This window comes from Babesia bovis, chromosome 2 (genome assembly GCF_000165395.2).
Source record: "Babesia bovis T2Bo chromosome 2, whole genome shotgun sequence".
NCBI lineage: Eukaryota > Apicomplexa > Aconoidasida > Piroplasmida > Babesiidae > Babesia > Babesia bovis.
The window spans coordinates 1,640,488-1,659,031 of NC_010574.1; the positions used below are offsets into that span (position 1 = coordinate 1,640,488).

The 18,544-nt window shown below is 45.5% G+C and overlaps 13 protein-coding genes across 13 annotated transcripts; 7 read left to right on the forward strand and 6 right to left on the reverse strand.

Annotated features, from left to right (window-relative positions):
- Positions 1-239: 239 nt before the first annotated feature.
- BBOV_II007290 (uncharacterized protein) lies at positions 240-1,553 on the forward strand. Its single transcript, XM_051767705.1, has 7 exons — positions 240-574; positions 610-852; positions 888-1,070; positions 1,111-1,172; positions 1,207-1,270; positions 1,310-1,358; positions 1,392-1,553. The coding sequence occupies exons 1-7, from the start codon at positions 280-282 to the stop codon at positions 1,501-1,503; spliced, it is 1,008 nt and encodes a 335-aa protein (XP_051623215.1). The 5' UTR covers positions 240-279; the 3' UTR covers positions 1,504-1,553.
- Positions 1,554-1,704: 151 nt separating this feature from the next.
- BBOV_II007300 (uncharacterized protein) lies at positions 1,705-2,722 on the forward strand. Its single transcript, XM_001610198.1, has 6 exons — positions 1,705-2,004; positions 2,041-2,183; positions 2,219-2,302; positions 2,341-2,422; positions 2,458-2,534; positions 2,570-2,722. The coding sequence occupies exons 1-6, from the start codon at positions 1,727-1,729 to the stop codon at positions 2,674-2,676; spliced, it is 771 nt and encodes a 256-aa protein (XP_001610248.1). The 5' UTR covers positions 1,705-1,726; the 3' UTR covers positions 2,677-2,722.
- Positions 2,723-2,854: 132 nt separating this feature from the next.
- Positions 2,855-5,557, forward strand: BBOV_II007310 (GYF domain family protein). Its single transcript, XM_001610199.1, has 2 exons — positions 2,855-3,869; positions 3,904-5,557. Exons 1-2 carry the CDS (start codon positions 3,092-3,094, stop codon positions 5,529-5,531), a joined length of 2,406 nt encoding a protein of 801 aa, XP_001610249.1. The 5' UTR covers positions 2,855-3,091; the 3' UTR covers positions 5,532-5,557.
- Positions 5,526-6,497, reverse strand: BBOV_II007320 (putative 50S ribosomal subunit L24). The gene is made up of 8 exons (XM_051767879.1): positions 6,198-6,497; positions 6,069-6,164; positions 5,949-6,034; positions 5,870-5,916; positions 5,789-5,835; positions 5,736-5,754; positions 5,631-5,698; positions 5,526-5,593 (listed from the first exon to the last, which is right to left on the reverse strand). The coding sequence occupies exons 1-8, from the start codon at positions 6,483-6,485 to the stop codon at positions 5,534-5,536; spliced, it is 711 nt and encodes a 236-aa protein (XP_051623216.1). The 5' UTR covers positions 6,486-6,497; the 3' UTR covers positions 5,526-5,533.
- An 88-nt stretch (positions 6,498-6,585) lies between these two features.
- On the reverse strand, positions 6,586-7,732 carry BBOV_II007330 (uncharacterized protein). Its single transcript, XM_001610201.2, has one exon. It carries the CDS (start codon positions 7,560-7,562, stop codon positions 6,681-6,683), a length of 882 nt encoding a protein of 293 aa, XP_001610251.2. The 5' UTR covers positions 7,563-7,732; the 3' UTR covers positions 6,586-6,680.
- A 183-nt stretch (positions 7,733-7,915) lies between these two features.
- Positions 7,916-9,508, reverse strand: BBOV_II007340 (erythrocyte membrane-associated antigen). Its single transcript, XM_001610202.2, has 2 exons — positions 8,124-9,508; positions 7,916-8,088 (listed from the first exon to the last, which is right to left on the reverse strand). The coding sequence occupies exons 1-2, from the start codon at positions 9,419-9,421 to the stop codon at positions 7,950-7,952; spliced, it is 1,437 nt and encodes a 478-aa protein (XP_001610252.1). The 5' UTR covers positions 9,422-9,508; the 3' UTR covers positions 7,916-7,949.
- A 562-nt stretch (positions 9,509-10,070) lies between these two features.
- On the forward strand, positions 10,071-11,357 carry BBOV_II007350 (putative integral membrane protein). The gene has a single exon (XM_001610203.2). The coding sequence runs from the start codon at positions 10,116-10,118 to the stop codon at positions 11,352-11,354; it is 1,239 nt and encodes a 412-aa protein (XP_001610253.1). The 5' UTR covers positions 10,071-10,115; the 3' UTR covers positions 11,355-11,357.
- BBOV_II007360 (Glutaredoxin family protein) lies at positions 11,354-12,083 on the reverse strand. The gene is made up of 4 exons (XM_001610204.2): positions 11,943-12,083; positions 11,814-11,906; positions 11,465-11,779; positions 11,354-11,424 (listed from the first exon to the last, which is right to left on the reverse strand). The coding sequence occupies exons 1-4, from the start codon at positions 12,072-12,074 to the stop codon at positions 11,356-11,358; spliced, it is 609 nt and encodes a 202-aa protein (XP_001610254.1). The 5' UTR covers positions 12,075-12,083; the 3' UTR covers positions 11,354-11,355.
- A 100-nt stretch (positions 12,084-12,183) lies between these two features.
- Positions 12,184-13,113, forward strand: BBOV_II007370 (3-demethylubiquinone-9 3-O-methyltransferase). Its single transcript, XM_001610205.2, has one exon. The coding sequence runs from the start codon at positions 12,222-12,224 to the stop codon at positions 13,053-13,055; it is 834 nt and encodes a 277-aa protein (XP_001610255.1). The 5' UTR covers positions 12,184-12,221; the 3' UTR covers positions 13,056-13,113.
- A 93-nt stretch (positions 13,114-13,206) lies between these two features.
- On the forward strand, positions 13,207-14,684 carry BBOV_II007380 (Cyclin N-terminal domain family protein). Its single transcript, XM_001610206.2, has 2 exons — positions 13,207-14,273; positions 14,307-14,684. The coding sequence occupies exons 1-2, from the start codon at positions 13,426-13,428 to the stop codon at positions 14,644-14,646; spliced, it is 1,188 nt and encodes a 395-aa protein (XP_001610256.1). The 5' UTR covers positions 13,207-13,425; the 3' UTR covers positions 14,647-14,684.
- On the reverse strand, positions 14,603-15,853 carry BBOV_II007390 (Ser/Thr protein kinase family protein). Its single transcript, XM_051767727.1, has 4 exons — positions 15,642-15,853; positions 15,512-15,606; positions 15,404-15,475; positions 14,603-15,371 (listed from the first exon to the last, which is right to left on the reverse strand). Exons 1-4 carry the CDS (start codon positions 15,813-15,815, stop codon positions 14,660-14,662), a joined length of 1,053 nt encoding a protein of 350 aa, XP_051623217.1. The 5' UTR covers positions 15,816-15,853; the 3' UTR covers positions 14,603-14,659.
- A 109-nt stretch (positions 15,854-15,962) lies between these two features.
- BBOV_II007400 (uncharacterized protein) lies at positions 15,963-16,805 on the forward strand. The gene is made up of 4 exons (XM_051767311.1): positions 15,963-16,352; positions 16,388-16,479; positions 16,516-16,704; positions 16,741-16,805. Exons 1-4 carry the CDS (start codon positions 16,043-16,045, stop codon positions 16,777-16,779), a joined length of 630 nt encoding a protein of 209 aa, XP_051623218.1. The 5' UTR covers positions 15,963-16,042; the 3' UTR covers positions 16,780-16,805.
- On the reverse strand, positions 16,737-18,385 carry BBOV_II007410 (erythrocyte membrane-associated antigen). Its single transcript, XM_001610209.2, has 3 exons — positions 17,060-18,385; positions 16,935-17,024; positions 16,737-16,897 (listed from the first exon to the last, which is right to left on the reverse strand). The coding sequence occupies exons 1-3, from the start codon at positions 18,370-18,372 to the stop codon at positions 16,771-16,773; spliced, it is 1,530 nt and encodes a 509-aa protein (XP_001610259.2). The 5' UTR covers positions 18,373-18,385; the 3' UTR covers positions 16,737-16,770.
- Positions 18,386-18,544: the final 159 nt, after the last annotated feature.

The following is an 18,544-nucleotide window of genomic DNA, read 5'->3' on the forward strand; positions in this document are numbered from 1 at the left end:
GGTAGTCAGGTAATACACTAACGTCTGGAATATGCCATGAATACAGGTTCACATCTAGGTATATCGCCAGGAATCCATTAGTGCATTGTACAGGGGTCACTAAAAGGACAAGACAGGGTAACTACTTGCCTGGATGTTAAATGCCATATAGAATTGAGACCAACTCCAATGTACAGTCCATATCCCTAGTTTAGACTAGTCTAAATCGGAATCCAGGTTGAACAATATCATTTCTAGGTAAAGTTGCAATATAACTAGTAATAATCCAGTGCATAATGTATGTCAATACGGGTTCTTGGGTGTGTTGATATGGCATCCATTGGTGATACCGTAAACACAGACTGTGAATATTACCCATCGGTGTGTATCATAAGGATGAGTGACATTTGCCGGGATGTGTCAACTGACGATGCCATTTTCTCGCTAGTACACATAACATCACCTGAGATTCTGCAGCCGAGGTACTTTAATTCCAAATTTAGACAGGAAGCACAAACTGACGTTAATCTATCGGTGAACGTTAACGTGTGGTTGGGGAAATCGCGTGATATATCTTCTATTGACGTTGTTCAAGGTACTGTTACAGCCTGGGTCGTAACATTTATCTAGGCTCCATTCTTGCTATTGGTGTCGTTGTGCGTCCTAAGGACTCCGTGCACGACCTGGATGCCTGGGTTGCTAAATACAGGTCTTTGGAGGTCAAGGTAGACATTCCGAGTGCCAATGATAGCTCCCTTATCAAGGTGGTCAAAAGGGATGACCGTCCCGCTACATCAGTTCCATCGCTAAAATATTCGTTTTTATGTATCCATGAAGACACATATTGGCTGCATACTACTTTTGACACAATAGGTACGTCTGGTGGCTGGACATACCAACTTGTGCAGTGTTGCCTACATACCTCCTTGAGAGGGTAATACCTATTATCGCATACGTCAATCCTCTGGAGGGAACCGCCTGTGTGTTGCCCAGTATTAAACTTGTTGGCGAAATGTTCGTTAGAAATATTATGGCTATTGACGTTTCCATTATGGACCAGTTTGCCCAGGTGAAGCTCAGTAACAAGGACGGTACGTTGCGTATCCAGTATAATTTACATCTGTCCCACAGATAACTGCACTATCGAGGTAGAGGACCTGCTATTAACCTGTGCTGACTACCGACTGGCTGAGGTATGTCATATGTAATCTTCCCTATGTCTAACAGGGCGTGTTACCTCTGACACTTGGCAGGAAGCAGGATATCCACGTTGTGTTAACATCGGATTACCGTAGGTGGCACTATGTCAATGGAATATCTATGTCCACAGCGGAGCGGCTGTACAAGAGGGATGAATTGGACAGTCTTTTTCTGAAATGGTAAGCAGTCCAATAGTTATATATACACGTTAGGCACATCAAAGGCCAGCCTGGGGAAGTCCGGCACATTTGGAGCATTGTGGCAACGAAGAAGGCAGCCTCGCTACAAATGTATCAGTTGGCTGCTGAAGGCAATCGCCTGTAGGACAACATCGCAAATTCAAGAATCCAGGATACAGTTAATGTCGTTCTATAACTTTGTTGCGCGTATAGATTAAAACTGGCATTATAATCCCGTGATAGTTCTATTCCCAGTGTTGCGTTGTACTTGTGTGTGGTGATGTGTAAGGCCTGGAATGTGACTATATCATATATTCTACAGGAATAGAACGCTATAGCTTGATATACATCTAAAGATGTAGGCAGGCATGGTGGCTCTTGGTTACTTTGGTTTCATTCTAGCACTCGCGAAGCATTCTGTAGCGGAGGTCCCTCATATCGCAGACCTAGAGGTCAAGCACGCAGGGGACCCCGAAAGTGTTACAAAAGACACTCCGCAGCCTGGGGAGTCCCATGAAGGATCGGTATCAGGGAACATAGCCGATGATGTTGCATTGAAGAAGGAGCTTTCGGACGCTGCTAGCAAGCTGAGTCAGACTGCAGAGGTCAATGAGGACTCGCGCAGGACGCTTGACAGCATAAATAAGTACGTTATATCTAGGGCTGTGGGATTGATATACAGGGAACAGGGCCGTATAGAAAAGGAACTAGACCAGGCAAAGGTTGACAACATCAACGAGTTGCAAGAAAGAAAGCGCGCTATTCTGAAGCGCATCGCATCGTTGGGGAAGACACTACGAGTTGAACATGACGCCCGCTTTCCACGTTTGTTTTATGAGCTCTTGTAGACACTGTTACAGACCTTATTGGGCAGCCCATAATAATAGTTGCCAAGGATGACGACGACACTAAGCGTACGGCCAATACACTAGCTCACATCGAGGGTATGTGATGCATTGCATCTTTTTAATTCCCACTACAGGTATAAAGGACACATTGAACAGGATACGTTCACCATGCTCCAGCCTGGTACAAATTCGTTCTGATACACTGGACAATGTGAAGTAGGTATACAGTAGACCCTATCTAACGTACACAGATCTAATAATCACAATCGGTTCGCTGTTGTACAACGTACCTTGGATTCCATGTCAATTGAGGAGCGTCTTAATTATGGTAGCTATTCATTTTACACATCACATGAACATCAGATCGCAAGATGATAGCGCACTATGAGGGCATTATTCGTGAACTGGAAGACGGTATTGCAGAAGCAGATGCAGAGATCAATGCATCGTGGCAGAGCTACAAAAGTTAGTACATTCCAATTACCAACGCGCGCGAATCTGACTTTTGTATAAGTTTTTAAAAGTAATTACGGCATTAGGTGTATTAAACTGTGTTTTATACAGCTTAACGAGGAAAATGTAAATGTGTGGGGTGTCCGCCGTGAGCTCTATGATTAGAATGGCTTTTTTCTGCCATATATAGATGTAGACATATTGTAAACGCTATCTAAGCCCTAATTTGTCGTAGATAGTTTAGATATTTGTTGTGCTTATATTTTTTGTAGCAATTTCAGGGAGGTAGCGTCGACCATTATTGGTGCCGATACTTGAACTCCATTATAAATACATATATAACCGTGTCTTTACCGTATTTTTTATCGGTATTTGCTTATATATATTGCGTGATGCTTTGGATCCTATTGTCCATTTTCTGAGCATCATAGGATGTTTCACCCTAGGCCATTCGGCGGTTCCGCCAATATTTTTGCAAAGTCCAATAAGAGCGAGCCAAAAAATCGTAATGACGGTCAAGCTACATCTCTTCCTGATCCCGGATTGGTTGGGTTTGAAGTTCCAAATTCGGAGCGCAGTGTACCTCTTCGTCGCAACCCGGTTAATGATAACAGGGCTATAGGTCATCACAAGGGCAACGAGCAGCGTCGTTCAGTGGATGAGTCCAGGCACTCCAACGAGGGAAGATACTACACGGATCGAAAGTACTTCTCCGGTAATAAACCCTTGCCTGAGCCTAAAAACTTTGGTGAGTCCAAGCATTTTCCCGAGTTGCGGACGTTAGCGGAGCCCAAGGGTTTTGATGACATCAAGTTGCCGCAGCATGTGTCCACTGTCAGTGCGGTTCCTCCTCCGAGTGACAACCCGGCGTCCTTGACTAAGATTGAGATTCCATCTGATGCGGACCACCTGGCTACGACCGAGTCTCAATTTGAAAAGCACTACCTAGTACAACTCATGTTGACTATTGACCGTAGATTCAGGGAAACTGGGAGATCACCTTGTGAAGTGGTTCCACCTAAATTCAAGTTTGTTGAGTGTCACGTGCCAGCTCCACATCAATTTGTTCACGGTAGTCGTGAGGGTGGTATGCCAGGCATGCATGGCAGCGCTTCACAATCTATGTTTGAACACGGCGATGCAAATCGCAAGTCAATGGAGGGTGTTCCTGGTCACCGACGCGGCTACTTCGAGCAGCGTGTTCCTAAAGGTGGGTAAATATATACCTAGTAACATTCCTGCAGGAAAGGATAACTTTAGGATGAGCAGGGAGGCATTTGATGGAGCTGACTATGCTAAGCGTGTTGACCATCACGATGCCGAGGCTCATGTGGATGATCTGAATAAACGTTGGAAGAGTTACGAGGATCGTGGCATGCACCAGGTGAACGACGAGCGCCCATTGCAATTTGAGGGTATGGATCAATTGAACCAGCATGGTGCCAACATCCCACCGGAGCATGAATCTACTATATTAAACGTCATCAAGTCTCAGCGTCGTCATGACAATTTTCAAGTACAGGACCGTTTCCATACATTTGACTCTGCTTCTAACCCTCGTGCGGATACTCTGTTATCCGTCCATGTTGATCGTCCATCTGTTCAGCACAGTCCTTCTGGAATCCACTTTAAAAACACTGTTATCAACGAGTCCTTCATTTCTACTGAATCCTCAGAACATAAACTGCTGCAATACACTACAGTTGGCGCCTCTTCAGCTCCCAAGTCTCCTCAGCCGTGGAACAACACCCCTGATGTCACTACTTGGCAGCTTCCTCCAGCTAATCCCGTGAAGGCCCCTGACATATTCGATTCACCTGACCTCAACGTGGAGAATCAGCGACTATCATTCTTGGAGCGGCTCCTGGACAAATCATTTGATAGTACCGACACTGTGATGGACACTGCCACCGAATTTCAAAAGGTGATGAACCTGGCGGCACCTCAAGCGGTTAAATCACAACCAAGCAAGCCCAAGGCGCAACCAAAGGCTCAGCCCATATTGAAGTCACCAGTCCAACCTAAACCCCAGCCAATCAAGGGTCCTACGGCAGGTCAGACACAGACACCTTCCCAGAGTGCTGTTCCCACCACGATTTCAGGTATTCCTCCCATGCCTGTTGCGCCTCCAATGCTCCTTCAGATGAAGGACCCCGAGCCGCCGACTATCAATTTGCATTGGCAGTACAAGGACTTCCATGGTGTTGTACACGGTCCCTTTTCTTCGGGGCAGATGTACAAATGGCATACAAACAACTTTTTCAACCCCAATCTCCAGATGCGTTACAATGAGCAGATGCCTTGGAGTGCTTTGAAGGACCTTTATCCAAACGGCTACGATGCGTTTTTGACTAGTCCCGTGGGATACATCCCTGAGGTGCCCAAGCACCTGCCTGAACACTCCCATGTAGTGCCTCCACCTCCAATTCACGTTGTTGAGGGTGTTTCCATGGAAGATATGATACAAGGTAATGAATCAGTTCGCAGTTCCAATTTGCGATGGAACAAGCCCGAGGACCTAAAGGTTGATTCGTTGCTGGACATTATGGAGAAGCAGATGCGTCAAAGCGTGCCGCCCATGAACACTTCGTCACCAGTGGTCCCCAAGCCATCGCCCGGTTGGAAGATATCTGATAACGCCAGTAGTGCATTCTCGGTTGCATCTGATGACTTCCCATCACTGGCTTTGGGCGCCGAGATGACCGCTAAGTCAGCTAAAAAGGTATCTACTCAGTCTGGCACTCAACCGCACCAGCCCAGCACAATGTCGCTAAAGGCGTTTATGCGCCACCAGGCGCAAAGTGCAGAGTCTATGAGGGGGACTAACCCTAGAGAATCATTTGCCCGTAAGCTAATGGGTGATAAGAAGTAAAATTAAATGTCCCTGTTGTACTTTTGCATTACTTGCCTGAGTCGCTCCATGGACTTGACGTCCTGGGGGAAATTGTGATTAGTCTACACAGAGAAATACCTCTTCGTAGTTGTATGTCCACCTGGCTGCAACCTCTGGCGACGTGTCCTTCTCACCCTCCGTGAGCTCTGCGGTTGCATGGATGCTAGATATTCTCACTGCTACCTTTTTCCTCTTCGGGTTTCTGGGAGCTATGTGTTGTCATCAACCAAACCCACCTCCTCTGGCCACGGGATGACGTACCCCGATTTCTTCGACACGCGTACTGCTGGCTATGTATCTAGTGACAAAAGACTCACGGGGTTCGTTGTCTTTGTTGAACCTTATGGCGACCCGGGTGGCGCAGCTGTGTCATATATATTCAACACAAAAACCTACTTTAGCAACGGGTCAATGAGCTGTACATTGGAGTAGTGTATCTTCTTCTCTATGTGCAGCTCCTGCCCATCTACCACTATCTTGCGCTGTAAAGTATGGATATGCCCAGCAGTGCCATACCAGGTTGCATCCCTTTACCTTGACTTGGTTGCGCAGTTTGTCGCAAGCTAGCACTTCCCCGGACTTCCCCTTGTCCTTACCGCTGATTACAGTAACCTGTAGTCATTATGTTGTTGAACGGATCAATACCTTATCCCCGACCCTAATCTTCCAGAAGTGTATTATATCCTTGGGTTTAACGAGCTTGGGGCCGCGTTTTTGGAGATATAGCCATGCTGTGGCACTTGATGTAGCTCCACGGCTATCACTCTCAGGGATGTGTAAAGCATCCTGAATGCCATTGTACGACACTGATATGTTGCGATAGGCACCGTCGGTGTAACGCCAACCAAATACACTAATCACATGGCTCCGTTGGTGCCATGAGCATATGGTACTCGACAGATACGATATGAAGCGATGTTGCTGGACCTGCATCCGTCCAAGTGTGTATATACTATCCAGCCTTCTAAAGCAATACTAACACTACAGCAAGTATATAGATTATTCAATATAATTAACATAGTTTCATGTTACACATTTCGGTAAATATTAAAGACTAAATGGATTAGACATGGTGCATCCGTAGTAGGTGAACATAGACCCTGTTGAATTCAAATGCTTCCCATGTAATTAAAACGAGCTGCTGATAGTATCAGAATGGGTAATGTCCCGTTTACTGCCTGGTTTCATCGGCCTAGAGTGCTCAATCACCCTGGGCCGCCTCTTGTTGGCGCCAGAGCACATGCCCGTGATGGACATTTTAATCTTCATCATCATGTGCTTTATGTAGGTAGTGAATATTTCCATGCCACGGCGGAAACCACTAGTGATTGACCTGCTTGAACCGGTGTCCACGATATCAGTGGTCACCTGCCGTTTAACAGAAGATCTAGTAGTAGCAGACGAAGTTGACGTATTTTTCCCATCAACCTTATTTGGCAATATTGCCGCAAAGTCATTACTTGTGAAGCACCCATCAGAGCTTTGTGAATCCCCCAAATAAGCTGCAGTTGGCATTTTACCCTGGTGACGTGGCACCGAAAAGCAGTCTTCCGAGGACTCAAATGGATTCTCACCAGTAAAAGCACCTTCAGGTTTGTTAGTACTAGATATATCATGTAATTTTGATCTTAGAGGTAACATGGTGTACTGCTTGGTAGGAGCTGCGCCAATAGTGTGTCGTTGTAATTGGCCCAGTGGATTCACTGTTGTGCTTCTATTTCCTATGAAGCTGCTGTAATCACCCGTACGACCACCATTAATCATGATACTGGTTGCTAGGTGCGTAGGCCCACAAGTACGACGGGTGTTGGCATCACCCAAAGATATCTTTGGCAAGGTCCTCCCAGGTAATAAGCCATTTGAGCCACTTCCAAAGACCTTCGTAGTAGTACTGCTCATCCATAAACCGCCACGATTCTTAGTAAGAATCCGAGTCTGCTGTTTGTCTAGACCTGGTGTTGTAGTTGATTCAACATTCTGCTGCTCCACGGGCTCAGACATTGTGAACATCCAATACACAAGTAATGTCTTGTGGTATAGTGCCTTACAAATTAAACTTCCGCTCTATACGGGTCTCGTAGCAAATGTTGCTTTGTGTGCGCCAGACAGTTCAGCTATCAAGCGCATTAGACACGACCTTCGTTAACACCAATGTAGATACCAGTAATACATAAATAATGTAATGCAATTTAAGCATATATACCTATTGTTAGGCTAACACGAGGGGGTCAATACGTACTCGCCGCGTGAGGTAGGAAGCCTCTCAACAAAAAGGCGCGTCGATCACCAATAGGTACCGGCAGTTACTGGATATAGATTCCCCAATTGGTACCACGCATAACGTCTCGGGGATTTCAATGATCAATACACAGGTACACATCTTATAACCCTTCTGGATCAAGGGGAATTGGCTGTTTCACGGCAGTATATGCCGCTATTCCCTGATGTGTGATCTGATATTGCTATTTCATTCACTCCAGTGCTGCATGAAGGCTGGATGCACTCGTTGAGTTCCGGAATGTACTGCTGATCACCGCTGCGTACAGATTATAATCAAGAACTAAGACCTACAAGCAATCAACACGTGGGTTGCATATGGCATCACTGGTATCCGCAGGCTTCTTAGGCAAGAAGCCTACACGGTACCCATTGGTGTCCACCACCACCTGCAGCGACTCCAGGACCTTGTAACCAAACTTGATAGTAGGCCTATCCGTGAAAATAGGAGGTGAATACGTGTCTTCCTGAGGTACTATACAAAGCCGAGGTGTGGCAGTATCGTCGAGTAATAGGTTCTCCAGAGGTATACTGATAATACTGTCATCCTGTGAATGTAGTCTGAATTGGATTTCAGGTAAGAATTCTATATCGCCACGCTTTAGTTGACATAGTTTAGGACCATCCATGCGGTAGCAACTGTTGAGTATAGGTAACTGAGCCATAACACTAAACCAGAAGTTTTTAGGTAACACCAAGCATTGCGACGTCAAGTCTATATTGACGTGCCAGTTAGAAGAAGTTTTGCCAAACATGTCAGTGCCGCACATCGACATTCCATAAACAGTAAAGCCAGTTGCGGAGTCAGTGAATATGCCACCCACCTGGCGTTTCTCAGACCATAGAATGTCATCGCGCTTAGCAACATCAGAGCCCAGCTTAATGCAATTTACAGTGGATGTATCAACGTCACCATAGAGGTCTAGCATATAAAAACCATCATAACGCTGCAAAATGTCAGACCACATTGAATTGCCACGGCAACTCGCTGAAGAACCTATAATGCCAAAGAAACCACCAATGTCACGACCAAATTCCAAACTGTTGTTCACTACCATGTTGGTAGCCAGCTTTATGGGAACCCGCTCATATATAGGCGGGACCAATAAGCCAACATTACGCAGGGATACGTTTTCATAGCCCTCAAAGGTATCGACACGGTGTCTTATGCCCTCACTGTAAAAGTCCAAAGTAGTCACTGGCTGCAAACCCTCATGAGATGACTGCTCAACACAGCGGTAGCCATCCTCACCCGGAATGCAAGCATCCGAATTCTTACACCAAATGGCACTAGTGGAAAGCTTGGGATCGTAACAAATACCACCCAAATTAATATTGGAACAAGCTGAAGTGTCTTGACATAATAGGATCAAACCCTCTAGACTTGATACCACCCGAAGTGATATGTCCTGATTACCAATCTTTGCCAAGAAGCTGTAACCACGATTAGCCTCGTAATCCAACACTATGCTTTCACCCTTAGACACACCGGGATCCAATCGCACTAAATCATCTGTAACTCCATTGACAACACTATTGCAAAAAGCTAATAGAAACAGCAACATGGCGCAAGAATGGCGCCTGCTGCACATCGCTCTTCTACGATCCAAGCTGTAAATATAACGGAACTAGACTACACATGGCGTTGGCAACGCGATGTGTCGAATCATAAACAACACTAAATGTTGTCTAATAGAATAACGTGGGCAAATTGCGTCTTCAAGGTGTGTACATATGGTCACTTACTAAAGACACAAAAAGGCAATATCCACGTTAATACATTATCAAGTGCTATAACCGTTAAATATGGATATATAACTTAAATTTTATACGCCCTTTCTGTCGTTATTCCTAGGGATGTAGTTTCCGCTGAACAAAGAAGTACGATTGCATACTGTAAAGATGCACATCATAAAACCACACTACAGAACTATTGTGATAATAGGCCTATTAGTATACCATGTGTGCACTAAACAGGCCTATAATCGTTGACTAGAGCCTATATTATATCAGTGGCGAGACCCTCCCCTCCGCGACACGGATATAAAAACTAAGCAATAGGACATAGACCAGTTATAGGTGTCTTCGATTAACATATATGTGCCGTGACCTGGTATATATATTATAACGAAGCGTATAACAATAGGCCATTGCATGCAGTGACTTAGAGTCCTGGTGTAAAGGATTACTCATCTGGCCCATTACATCTATGCGCTATTCATACACATCAAAATCAATTGTAAATTATACCACTGTATCATAAGCACGGAGTCTGACGCGCCCAAAATGGCAACCTACAACGATATTGAAAGTAATACCACAGCGTCTTCCATGGAAACAGAAGAAGAAGCGTTTGCTAAAGTCTATGATCCCTATTACGATGGACCAAGAACCACCTTGCTCAGGAAGTGTGCTTATTGCACCACCCCTTTGAAATACTATATCAATAACGTCACTGGCCTGGAAGCGTCGTTCCTCATACTCTTGATGTTGTGCGCTCCACTAGGAGCAAGCCTGCTGTCCCAAGTATATTCACAGTATAAACCAGAAAACCCACTACATGTAGTCAATCTCCCAATAATATGGCTGGTATACTATATATTGGGATGTAAAACAGGATGTCTACTCGTATTTGGTCAAGCCATGCGTATACTTTTGCTGGTGGATCAAACTATATGGCGCAGGTACTACCAAAGGAAAGCCAGGAACGCTGAAATTAACGCAGCCATCACAAGAGAAAGAAATAATAACCTAATGCTAAGTAATAACGCAACTAACCAGACTAATGGAGCTAATGACGAAAAAAAGCCTGACTTCCGTGGAGACATGCTACGCCTAGTTTTCAAATTTAGAACTAATACCGTCATGGTAAATGGAGAATTACCAAACAAAACCATGGGACAGTGGATTAAATCAGCCACCATACCAGAATGGATTTGCCATATATTCTTCCCATTGAGATGGCTGGCTGTATCTATCTTGCTAGCTACATTCCATACATTCAACCTGGTGTATCTAATATTACATTGGAAGTGGGATATATTAAGGAGCGCATACAACGTAAGAGCAGTACACTTCGCAAACGGATTGTCACACGTAACAATGATCTACGTAGGATGGAGAGTAGCCATATACCTCGCAGAACTGTGGAGAAGATCTCTGAATAGTAATTTAAACCCACGCTTCAAAGATGAGTTCCACCATCTCCCAAACGGACGCGAACTCATCAGTGAACCCATGTTCGCATTCATCATGGATAAATGCCCATGCACATACGAAGTACCAACACTCATGGCACCGCGGCCAGAATACGAGCTGTCAACCCACTTCCACAGCAAGTTCCACCATTTCGCCAAAACCCTTTTCGCCTGCGTAGTCTTCTACGTAGTAACGACATCCGCAGCTATATCACTCTGGGCTGGTATCAGACTTGCATTCTTCGAACCTAAAGATATGTACGCGCGCATGAAGGAACTGATGCAGTCATACAAAAAATTGGGAAAGGAGCTAAAACTGGAGTCATAACCTAATCAAAGCGAAGCGAGTTCTGCTCATAAAGCTCCTTGATGATGTCGTGACCACCAATTAACGAACCCTGCAAAAATAATATTTTAAAGCAAATACCCTAAACTTACATTCACATAGAGTTGCGGATATGTAGGCCAATTGGAATAAACCTTGAGTTCCTCACGGAGCTCGGGGTCCTCAAAGATGTTGTAAGTGTCGTACTCAACACCAGACTCATTCAACATGTTAACGACAGCCTTGCTGTAACGGCAAAACGGATCGCTCTTCTCACCCTTCATAAATAACAAAATGCGGTGCGTGGATATAAGCCGCTTGATACGCTCCTGAGTGCTCTCACCGGAGTCTGACTTGTCCCAGCCACGTATAGTAGTGACCAGCATGGATGTCGAGCATCCCTCAAGGCGGTTGATTTCCTTCTGGCCCTATATAATATATATCGCAATATCAGTGTATTACCTGGAAGAACACAAAAGTAGGCGAGCCGTCCACAGCAAGGGCTTCCCTAGCAGAAGCTAGGTCCACAGTCTCAAACCTAATGCTAGGGAAATCCTAGAAGCACATAGATGTCACATAGACACAAATTACCTCCTTCAAAGAGTTAATCACAGTATCAAGCTGAGCATGGCCAGGATACTCCTTGTCTTCCACGTAGAGGACCAATTTACCACCATTGCTCGATATCAAGGTACTTATCGCTGAATCACCAGGACCCGGCATTTTAAACACTAATCTAGAATCTAGTCAAGTAGCACATAGCGCGACACGCGGTGTGTGTTACTACACATAGGGTTGTATACAGAAAATCCAGGGGCAACATACAGTATATAATACCGTAACAGGATGTATCTATGATCTAAAGTGGCGATGCGGCAAATAGGGACCCTGTCTTTGACACGGTTCTATAACATAGCATTTAGGCAGCCACGGCATTTCTCAAGTAACGCCAAATTCGGCCCATTAGGGAATGATTGGTGGGATATAGACGGCCCAGTTAGTGTTCTGCACGATTATAACTACGTACGTGTGCCATTCATAGCACGGTCATATGCTAACCTGAACGGTCAAGAAGATAACCATACAAATGTACCGCAACTAGGAACTTTCATATGGGATTGTATATTTAAAGAAGCTGAAAAGCGTTCAAAAGTACATCTATCAAGTATACTTAACGGTGTACGTATACTAGACGTAGGTTGCGGTGGAGGTATACTTAGCGAGATACTGGCAAAGTGCGGAGCTCACGTAACGGGCATAGATCCGTCCAAAGAGCTTATAGAAGTTGCCAAACAGCATAGGGATACGGATCTAGTATACGACTGCGCAAAGCTAGGGTTATCTGACGAGTGCTCAAGGAACTTGGAGTATATACAAGGTACTGTGGAATCCTATGCACAGAGTCACCACAAGGAACTATTTGATATTGTAGTGGCTTCCGAAGTTATAGAGCATGTGCCAAATATACAAAAACAAGCATTCATCGACTCCATTGCAAGGTTAACGAAACCCGGTGTTGTAGTTGAGTCAACATTCTGCTGCTCCACGGGCTCAGACATTGTGAACATCCAATACACAAGTAATGTCTTGTGGTATAGTGCCTTACAAATTAAACTTCCGCTCTATACGGGTCTCGTAGCAAATGTTGCTTTGTGTGCGCCAGACAGTTCAGCTATCAAGCGCATTAGACACGACCTTCGTTAACACCAATGTAGATACCAGTAATACATAAATAATGTAATGCAATTTAAGCATATATACCTATTGTTAGGCTAACACGAGGGGGTCAATACGTACTCGCCGCGTGAGGTAGGAAGCCTCTCAACAAAAAGGCGCGTCGATCACCAATAGGTACCGGCAGTTACTGGATATAGATTCCCCAATTGGTACCACGCATAACGTCTCGGGGATTTCAATGATCAATACACAGGTACACATCTTATAACCCTTCTGGATCAAGGGGAATTGGCTGTTTCACGGCAGTATATGCCGCTATTCCCTGATGTGTGATCTGATATTGCTATTTCATTCACTCCAGTGCTGCCCGCAGGTTCGATGACGTAGCATTTACAATATGCGCCGACATGCCAGCCAGATAGACGACTACACATTGGCTGAGTTCCAGGAGCTGCTGACCGATTTGCGCTTCACATCACTGAAGACCGCCAACCTGTCAACCAATGTTGCAGTAGCGTTCCTGACGGGCATCCCGAAGGTCAAACCCAAGGAGTCTGCATTGGATGCCACAACGTCGCCTAACGACTCTGAGACGTATCCATACCGCCCGTACAACTATCGTGACCCGCAGGACCAGGACCATATAATAGAGCTAGAAGAAGATCGCATAGACCAGCAGCTGGCAGACGATGAAGGCGAAGCCGCAAGAAAGGCACAGGGTGAACGCGACCTGCGTAATATCGCCATGGAGAAAGAGTCCCTGCCACTGCGCATACGGGTGTCATTCTGGTTTTCAAGGCTATCACACAGCTTCAGGCGCTACTGCGATAGGCATTCAGATATGTTAAAGAATAAGTCAGACCACTCCATCGGTATAGAGGAACGCGAGTCACAACCCAGGAAGAAGTTCTACATCAGCTACGCTGAGTTGATCATCCCCAGCCAGGATACCTACGACCCGAACTTCCTGGACGTACCTATACTGTATGCCTTACTCAAGTCCAGGACGTCAGGGTCCATGGTGCTGCCCATACCGGAGCATCTGGAGAGTTATGCAAACGCGGTACCGGAAATATCTAGCTTCGTTGAGCTCAATGCGCGCTTCAGGGCCTCTAACGAATGGCTGCACCCAACGCTGTCACTGACAAAGTTGAGTCGTATAAAGCTAATGTTGTACATAGCGCCTCACTACGTCATGCACCTGGACCCCTCGACGGTGTCCTCAGCGTGGATCCTATTCGAGAGGTAAGTTAGTGCATTTTGTGACACATAACACAGATTGGTGATCAAGGGGGTTGTAACTAAGCAGAATCGGAAGTTATACGCCGCAACGTGCCTTATACTCGCATATAAATTCAACCAAGATGGTGATCATGTTGTAATCAACGAGATAATGGCGTATTTGTGCAGATATCGCACTATAACAGCCCGTGCGATTTTCGCAGTGGAGATGAAGGTGTTCCGATACCTGGAGTTCTCCCTCAAGCAGAGCTACATGGCCATGCGCCGACATGTACAGGACTACCTCGAGTTCAACCGGATAACGTTCATGGACCTCTATGAAGCACCAGAGTCCACTTATCTAGAACTTGATAACCCAAGGCATAAAACATTTTAACACTATCTAGAGTCTAGGTACAACCGTTGTTAGGGTTGCGTATCTGGTTGAGGAATGCTGGCGACTTGTAGCGCTCAGCATTCCTCATCCTGAGCCACGGGTGCCCTAGCAACGAGTCTGCGTCAGCACGTTTGCCCGCTTCCTTCTCGAAGCAGGTGTCCAGAAAGTTAATGAACTCCTCACTTGCCTCATTCAGGCGTTCAGTGCCGTACTTTGACTTCCAGTGGTCGTTCCAGGCACATGTTTGTATACGATGCAGGACCACGTCAATCTCCTCTTCAGTGGTTGACCCAAATGGCGGCTTACCAAAAAATAACTCAAATACCAGGACCCCGATTGCCCAAATGTCACTCTTATGGTTGAACTCGCCAAACTGACCCTCGTTGTTGTACTTGCACGCAGACTGCTCGGGTGACCAGTAGTCATAAGTACCACGCATATGGCTAACCTTGGAGTCCGTGGCACCCACGTGAGCTGATAAACCGAAATCAGCCAACTTGCAGCTATAGTTGTGGTCAAGCAGGATGTTCTCAGGCTTTAGGTCCAAGTGGGCTATGTGCTTATCGTGGCACGTCCTAATGGCCCACGTTACCTCGAAACATATCTCTGCTGCACGCTGTTCTGATAGCCGGCCGTGTTTATTCAAATAGGTGTATAGGTCACCATTGATACAGTACTCCAGGACTATATACACCATGGACTCAGAGGAAAACCACGTAAAGATGCTGAAACTGATGAGCTATGTTCATAGACCTACCTTGCGATATGCGGGTGCCTTAAATGACCATGTAACTCAATCTCACGCTTAAATATGGCTTCCTGCTTGCTGCTGCATAGGTCTATACCGGTTAACCTAAAACCTTACTTGGTCAGCAGTGTCTTCGAGATGCATTTTATAACACATATGAACCCAGTACGGCGTTCACGAGCCACAAATACTTGGCCATGGGCCCCGTCACCCTGTATAGCATGTACTCCAAAGGAGCTAGACATACCACTAGACCTCCAATGTCAAAGTCGTCGATAGTGTACCACAGAGCGTGCAACGTACTTCTTGCGGAAATGTCTGCCGATGAAGCCCCCTTTGGTAGATAGTCGGATGTACGGTTTGCCCGGGAGTCCATTCCCGCATCAGGGTCGCCGTCCTTCTGCTCCTGTTCGTGCTCCATTTTCAATCCAGATGCGATACCAGTGTGTATGCAGTTGTGTTTAGTTATACACTGCGCATGGCGTTGTTCCCTGTGGATATTAAAGCGTCACATGAGTGGTGTACCTAACACCAGTGTGTATGGACTCCCGCCCAGTTAGATATTCTAACAAACAATGTGTGTATATCAGACGCTATAGAATATATCTACACGACCTTTCATAAACTAAAGCGTATGTAGTCCCAGAAATGTCAACCTATTTCCCGAAAAGCCTGAAAAATAAAGCTAAGAGCACATACCCGGTTGTCAAGCAGTCGGTGTTGCTCGCAATAAGACGACCACAGAAATCATTATACGATACCGCTAATGTACATCCAGTGCTACACCGAGGATACCCAGTGTTTGACACTATATTCGATACGCTAAATGACAAAGCAAGTGGTTTGCGAAAGTATAAACGCAGGGAAGAAAAACCGGTAGTAAGAACTGACTACACCCCAAACGATATGCACGAAATGAACCATAGGTTTAGATTCAAACTATCTGGTACATTTAATGGTAAGCTACGTTAGTGTGGAGATGACATAATATAGCCAAAAGCTTCGAAAGCGAGCTCGAGTCGCACTGCAACCAGCTCTTTCTCGTTGGATGGATCAAGTGCCGACGTACATTTGCCATCGGGCACGTAAGTCCATGCGAACACTCGAATATACATTCACAGCTCCAAGGAAACGTAATCGCCACCAGTTACATGAAGCGGTGGATGGAAATATGCGGCACCAAAAATGGCCACTTCACCAGTGTTATGTTTTTCGATGAAAACTACGCCATACCCAAGTTGGATTACACCGAGATAACAGTAGTACGCGACTACAGGAAACCTCAGAAGAAAGCACAGCACCAACGGGTGGTACGTCTGGGTAGCATTGGTTATAACATCCCGCAGATAATAGAGAGACGTGAGATACAGGGTCTACTAGCATAAACGCTTAGCCTTCTTCAAAACATGACGACGAATGAAAAATCGCCTGACCTCAGCTATCAGGAATAATGTTATAACCACATATAAAATCGCAATCGCACTTGGAGATGTGACGCAAAGTCTAAGACTGTGTTTTAATTTCATAGATTAGCACATACCCCTTGTCGGCATCCAGGCGTTTGAAGCTCCAGATGCTGCATGACGGCTGGATGCACTCGTTGAGTTCCGGAATGTACTGCTGATCACCGCTGCGTACAGATTATAATCAAGAACTAAGACCTACAAGCACTCAACACGTGGGTTGCATATGGCATCACTGGTATCCGCAGGCTTCTTAGGCAAGAAGCCTACACGGTACCCATTGGTGTCCACCACCACCTGCAGCGACTCCAGGACCTTGTAACCAAACTTGATAGTAGGGCGATCCGTAAAAATAGGAGGTGAATACGTGTCTTCCTGAGGTACTATACAAATCCTAGGTGTGGCAGTATCGTCAAGTAATAGGTTCTCCAGAGGTATACTGATAATACTGTCATCCTGTGAATGTAACCTAAATTGGATTTCAGGTAAGAATTCTATATCGCCACGCTTTAGTTGACATAATTTAGGACCATCCATGCGGTAGCAACTGTTGAGTATAGGTAACTGAGCCATAACACTAAACCAAAAGTTTTTAGGTAACACCAAGCATTGCGATGTCAAGTCTATATTGACGTGCCAGTTAGAAGAAGTTTTGCCAAACATGTCAGTGCCACACATAGACATGCCATAAACAGTAAAGCCAGTTGCAGCGTCAGTGAATATGCCACCCACCTGGCGTTTCTCAGACCATAGAATGTCATCGCTCTTCGCAACGTCAGAGCCCAGCTTAATGCAATTTACAGCAGAAGCAACATCCCTGGACGACCCAATGTCACCATAGAGGTCTAGCATGTAGAAACCATCATAACGCTGCAAAATGTCAGACCACATTGAATTGCCCCGGCAACTGGCTGAAGAACCTATAATGCCAAAGAAACCACCAATGTCACGACCAAATTCCAAACTGTTGTTAACTACCATGTTGGTAGCCAGTTTTATTGGAACACGCTCATATATAGGCGGGACCAATAAACCAACATTACGCAGGGATACGTTTTCATAGCCCTCAAAGGTATCGACACGGTGTCTTATGCCCTCACTGTAAAAGTCCAAAGTAGTCACTGGCTGTAAACCCTCATGAGATGACTGCTCAACACAGCGATAGCCATCCGCACCCGGAATGCAAGCGTCCGAATTCTTACACCAAATGGCACTAGTGGAAAGCTTGGGATCGTAACAAATGCCACCTAGATTAATATGGGAACAAGCTGAAGTGTCTTGACATAATAGAATCAAGCCCTCTAGACTTGATACCACCCGAAGTGATATGTCCTGATTGCCAATTCTAGCCACGAAGCTGTAACCACGATTAGCCTCGTAATCCAACACTATGCTTTCACCCTTAGACACACCGGGATCCAATCGCACTAAATCATCTGTAAGCACATTGACGATACTATTGCAAAAAGCTAATAGAAACAGCAACATGGCGCAAGAATGGCGCCTGCTGCACATCGCTCTTCTAGGATTCAAGCTGCAAATATAACGGAACTAGACTACACATGGCGTTGGCAACGCGATGTGTCGAATCATAAACACCAATAAATGTTGTCTAATAGGATAACGTGGGCAAATTGCGTCTTCAAGGTGTGTACATATGGTCACTTACTAAAGACACAAAAAGGCA

Coding starts and splice junctions, on each gene's coding strand:
- BBOV_II007290 (XM_051767705.1), top strand. CDS start 280: ATGTCAATACGGGTTCTTGGGTGTGTTGATATGGCATCCATTGGTGAT. Junction 853..887: donor TACTACTTTTGACACAATAG/GTACGTCTGGTG, acceptor CAACTTGTGCAG/TGTTGCCTACATACCTCCTT. Junction 1,173..1,206: donor CTGACTACCGACTGGCTGAG/GTATGTCATATG, acceptor TATGTCTAACAG/GGCGTGTTACCTCTGACACT.
- BBOV_II007300 (XM_001610198.1), top strand. CDS start 1,727: ATGGTGGCTCTTGGTTACTTTGGTTTCATTCTAGCACTCGCGAAGCAT. Junction 2,005..2,040: donor ACGCTTGACAGCATAAATAA/GTACGTTATATC, acceptor ATTGATATACAG/GGAACAGGGCCGTATAGAAA. Junction 2,535..2,569: donor TGAGGAGCGTCTTAATTATG/GTAGCTATTCAT, acceptor CATGAACATCAG/ATCGCAAGATGATAGCGCAC.
- BBOV_II007310 (XM_001610199.1), top strand. CDS start 3,092: ATGTTTCACCCTAGGCCATTCGGCGGTTCCGCCAATATTTTTGCAAAG. Junction 3,870..3,903: donor CGAGCAGCGTGTTCCTAAAG/GTGGGTAAATAT, acceptor ACATTCCTGCAG/GAAAGGATAACTTTAGGATG.
- BBOV_II007320 (XM_051767879.1), bottom strand. CDS start 6,485: ATGCAGGTCCAGCAACATCGCTTCATATCGTATCTGTCGAGTACCATA. Junction 6,035..6,068: donor AGGTAAAGGGATGCAACCTG/GTATGGCACTGC, acceptor CATACTTTACAG/CGCAAGATAGTGGTAGATGG. Junction 5,917..5,948: donor CTCATTGACCCGTTGCTAAA/GTAGGTTTTTGT, acceptor TATATGACACAG/CTGCGCCACCCGGGTCGCCA.
- BBOV_II007330 (XM_001610201.2), bottom strand. CDS start 7,562: ATGTTCACAATGTCTGAGCCCGTGGAGCAGCAGAATGTTGAATCAACT.
- BBOV_II007340 (XM_001610202.2), bottom strand. CDS start 9,421: ATGTGCAGCAGGCGCCATTCTTGCGCCATGTTGCTGTTTCTATTAGCT. Junction 8,089..8,123: donor AACCCACGTGTTGATTGCTT/GTAGGTCTTAGT, acceptor ATCTGTACGCAG/CGGTGATCAGCAGTACATTC.
- BBOV_II007350 (XM_001610203.2), top strand. CDS start 10,116: ATGGCAACCTACAACGATATTGAAAGTAATACCACAGCGTCTTCCATG.
- BBOV_II007360 (XM_001610204.2), bottom strand. CDS start 12,074: ATGCCGGGTCCTGGTGATTCAGCGATAAGTACCTTGATATCGAGCAAT. Junction 11,907..11,942: donor TGATTAACTCTTTGAAGGAG/GTAATTTGTGTC, acceptor ATGTGCTTCTAG/GATTTCCCTAGCATTAGGTT. Junction 11,780..11,813: donor CTACTTTTGTGTTCTTCCAG/GTAATACACTGA, acceptor TATATTATATAG/GGCCAGAAGGAAATCAACCG.
- BBOV_II007370 (XM_001610205.2), top strand. CDS start 12,222: ATGCGGCAAATAGGGACCCTGTCTTTGACACGGTTCTATAACATAGCA.
- BBOV_II007380 (XM_001610206.2), top strand. CDS start 13,426: ATGCGCCGACATGCCAGCCAGATAGACGACTACACATTGGCTGAGTTC. Junction 14,274..14,306: donor GCGTGGATCCTATTCGAGAG/GTAAGTTAGTGC, acceptor CACATAACACAG/ATTGGTGATCAAGGGGGTTG.
- BBOV_II007390 (XM_051767727.1), bottom strand. CDS start 15,815: ATGGAGCACGAACAGGAGCAGAAGGACGGCGACCCTGATGCGGGAATG. Junction 15,607..15,641: donor TTGACATTGGAGGTCTAGTG/GTATGTCTAGCT, acceptor CATGCTATACAG/GGTGACGGGGCCCATGGCCA. Junction 15,372..15,403: donor AGGCACCCGCATATCGCAAG/GTAGGTCTATGA, acceptor CATCAGTTTCAG/CATCTTTACGTGGTTTTCCT.
- BBOV_II007400 (XM_051767311.1), top strand. CDS start 16,043: ATGTCAACCTATTTCCCGAAAAGCCTGAAAAATAAAGCTAAGAGCACA. Junction 16,353..16,387: donor ACTATCTGGTACATTTAATG/GTAAGCTACGTT, acceptor GACATAATATAG/CCAAAAGCTTCGAAAGCGAG. Junction 16,705..16,740: donor AAGCACAGCACCAACGGGTG/GTACGTCTGGGT, acceptor AACATCCCGCAG/ATAATAGAGAGACGTGAGAT.
- BBOV_II007410 (XM_001610209.2), bottom strand. CDS start 18,372: ATGTGCAGCAGGCGCCATTCTTGCGCCATGTTGCTGTTTCTATTAGCT. Junction 17,025..17,059: donor AACCCACGTGTTGAGTGCTT/GTAGGTCTTAGT, acceptor ATCTGTACGCAG/CGGTGATCAGCAGTACATTC. Junction 16,898..16,934: donor CGCCTGGATGCCGACAAGGG/GTATGTGCTAAT, acceptor ACACAGTCTTAG/ACTTTGCGTCACATCTCCAA.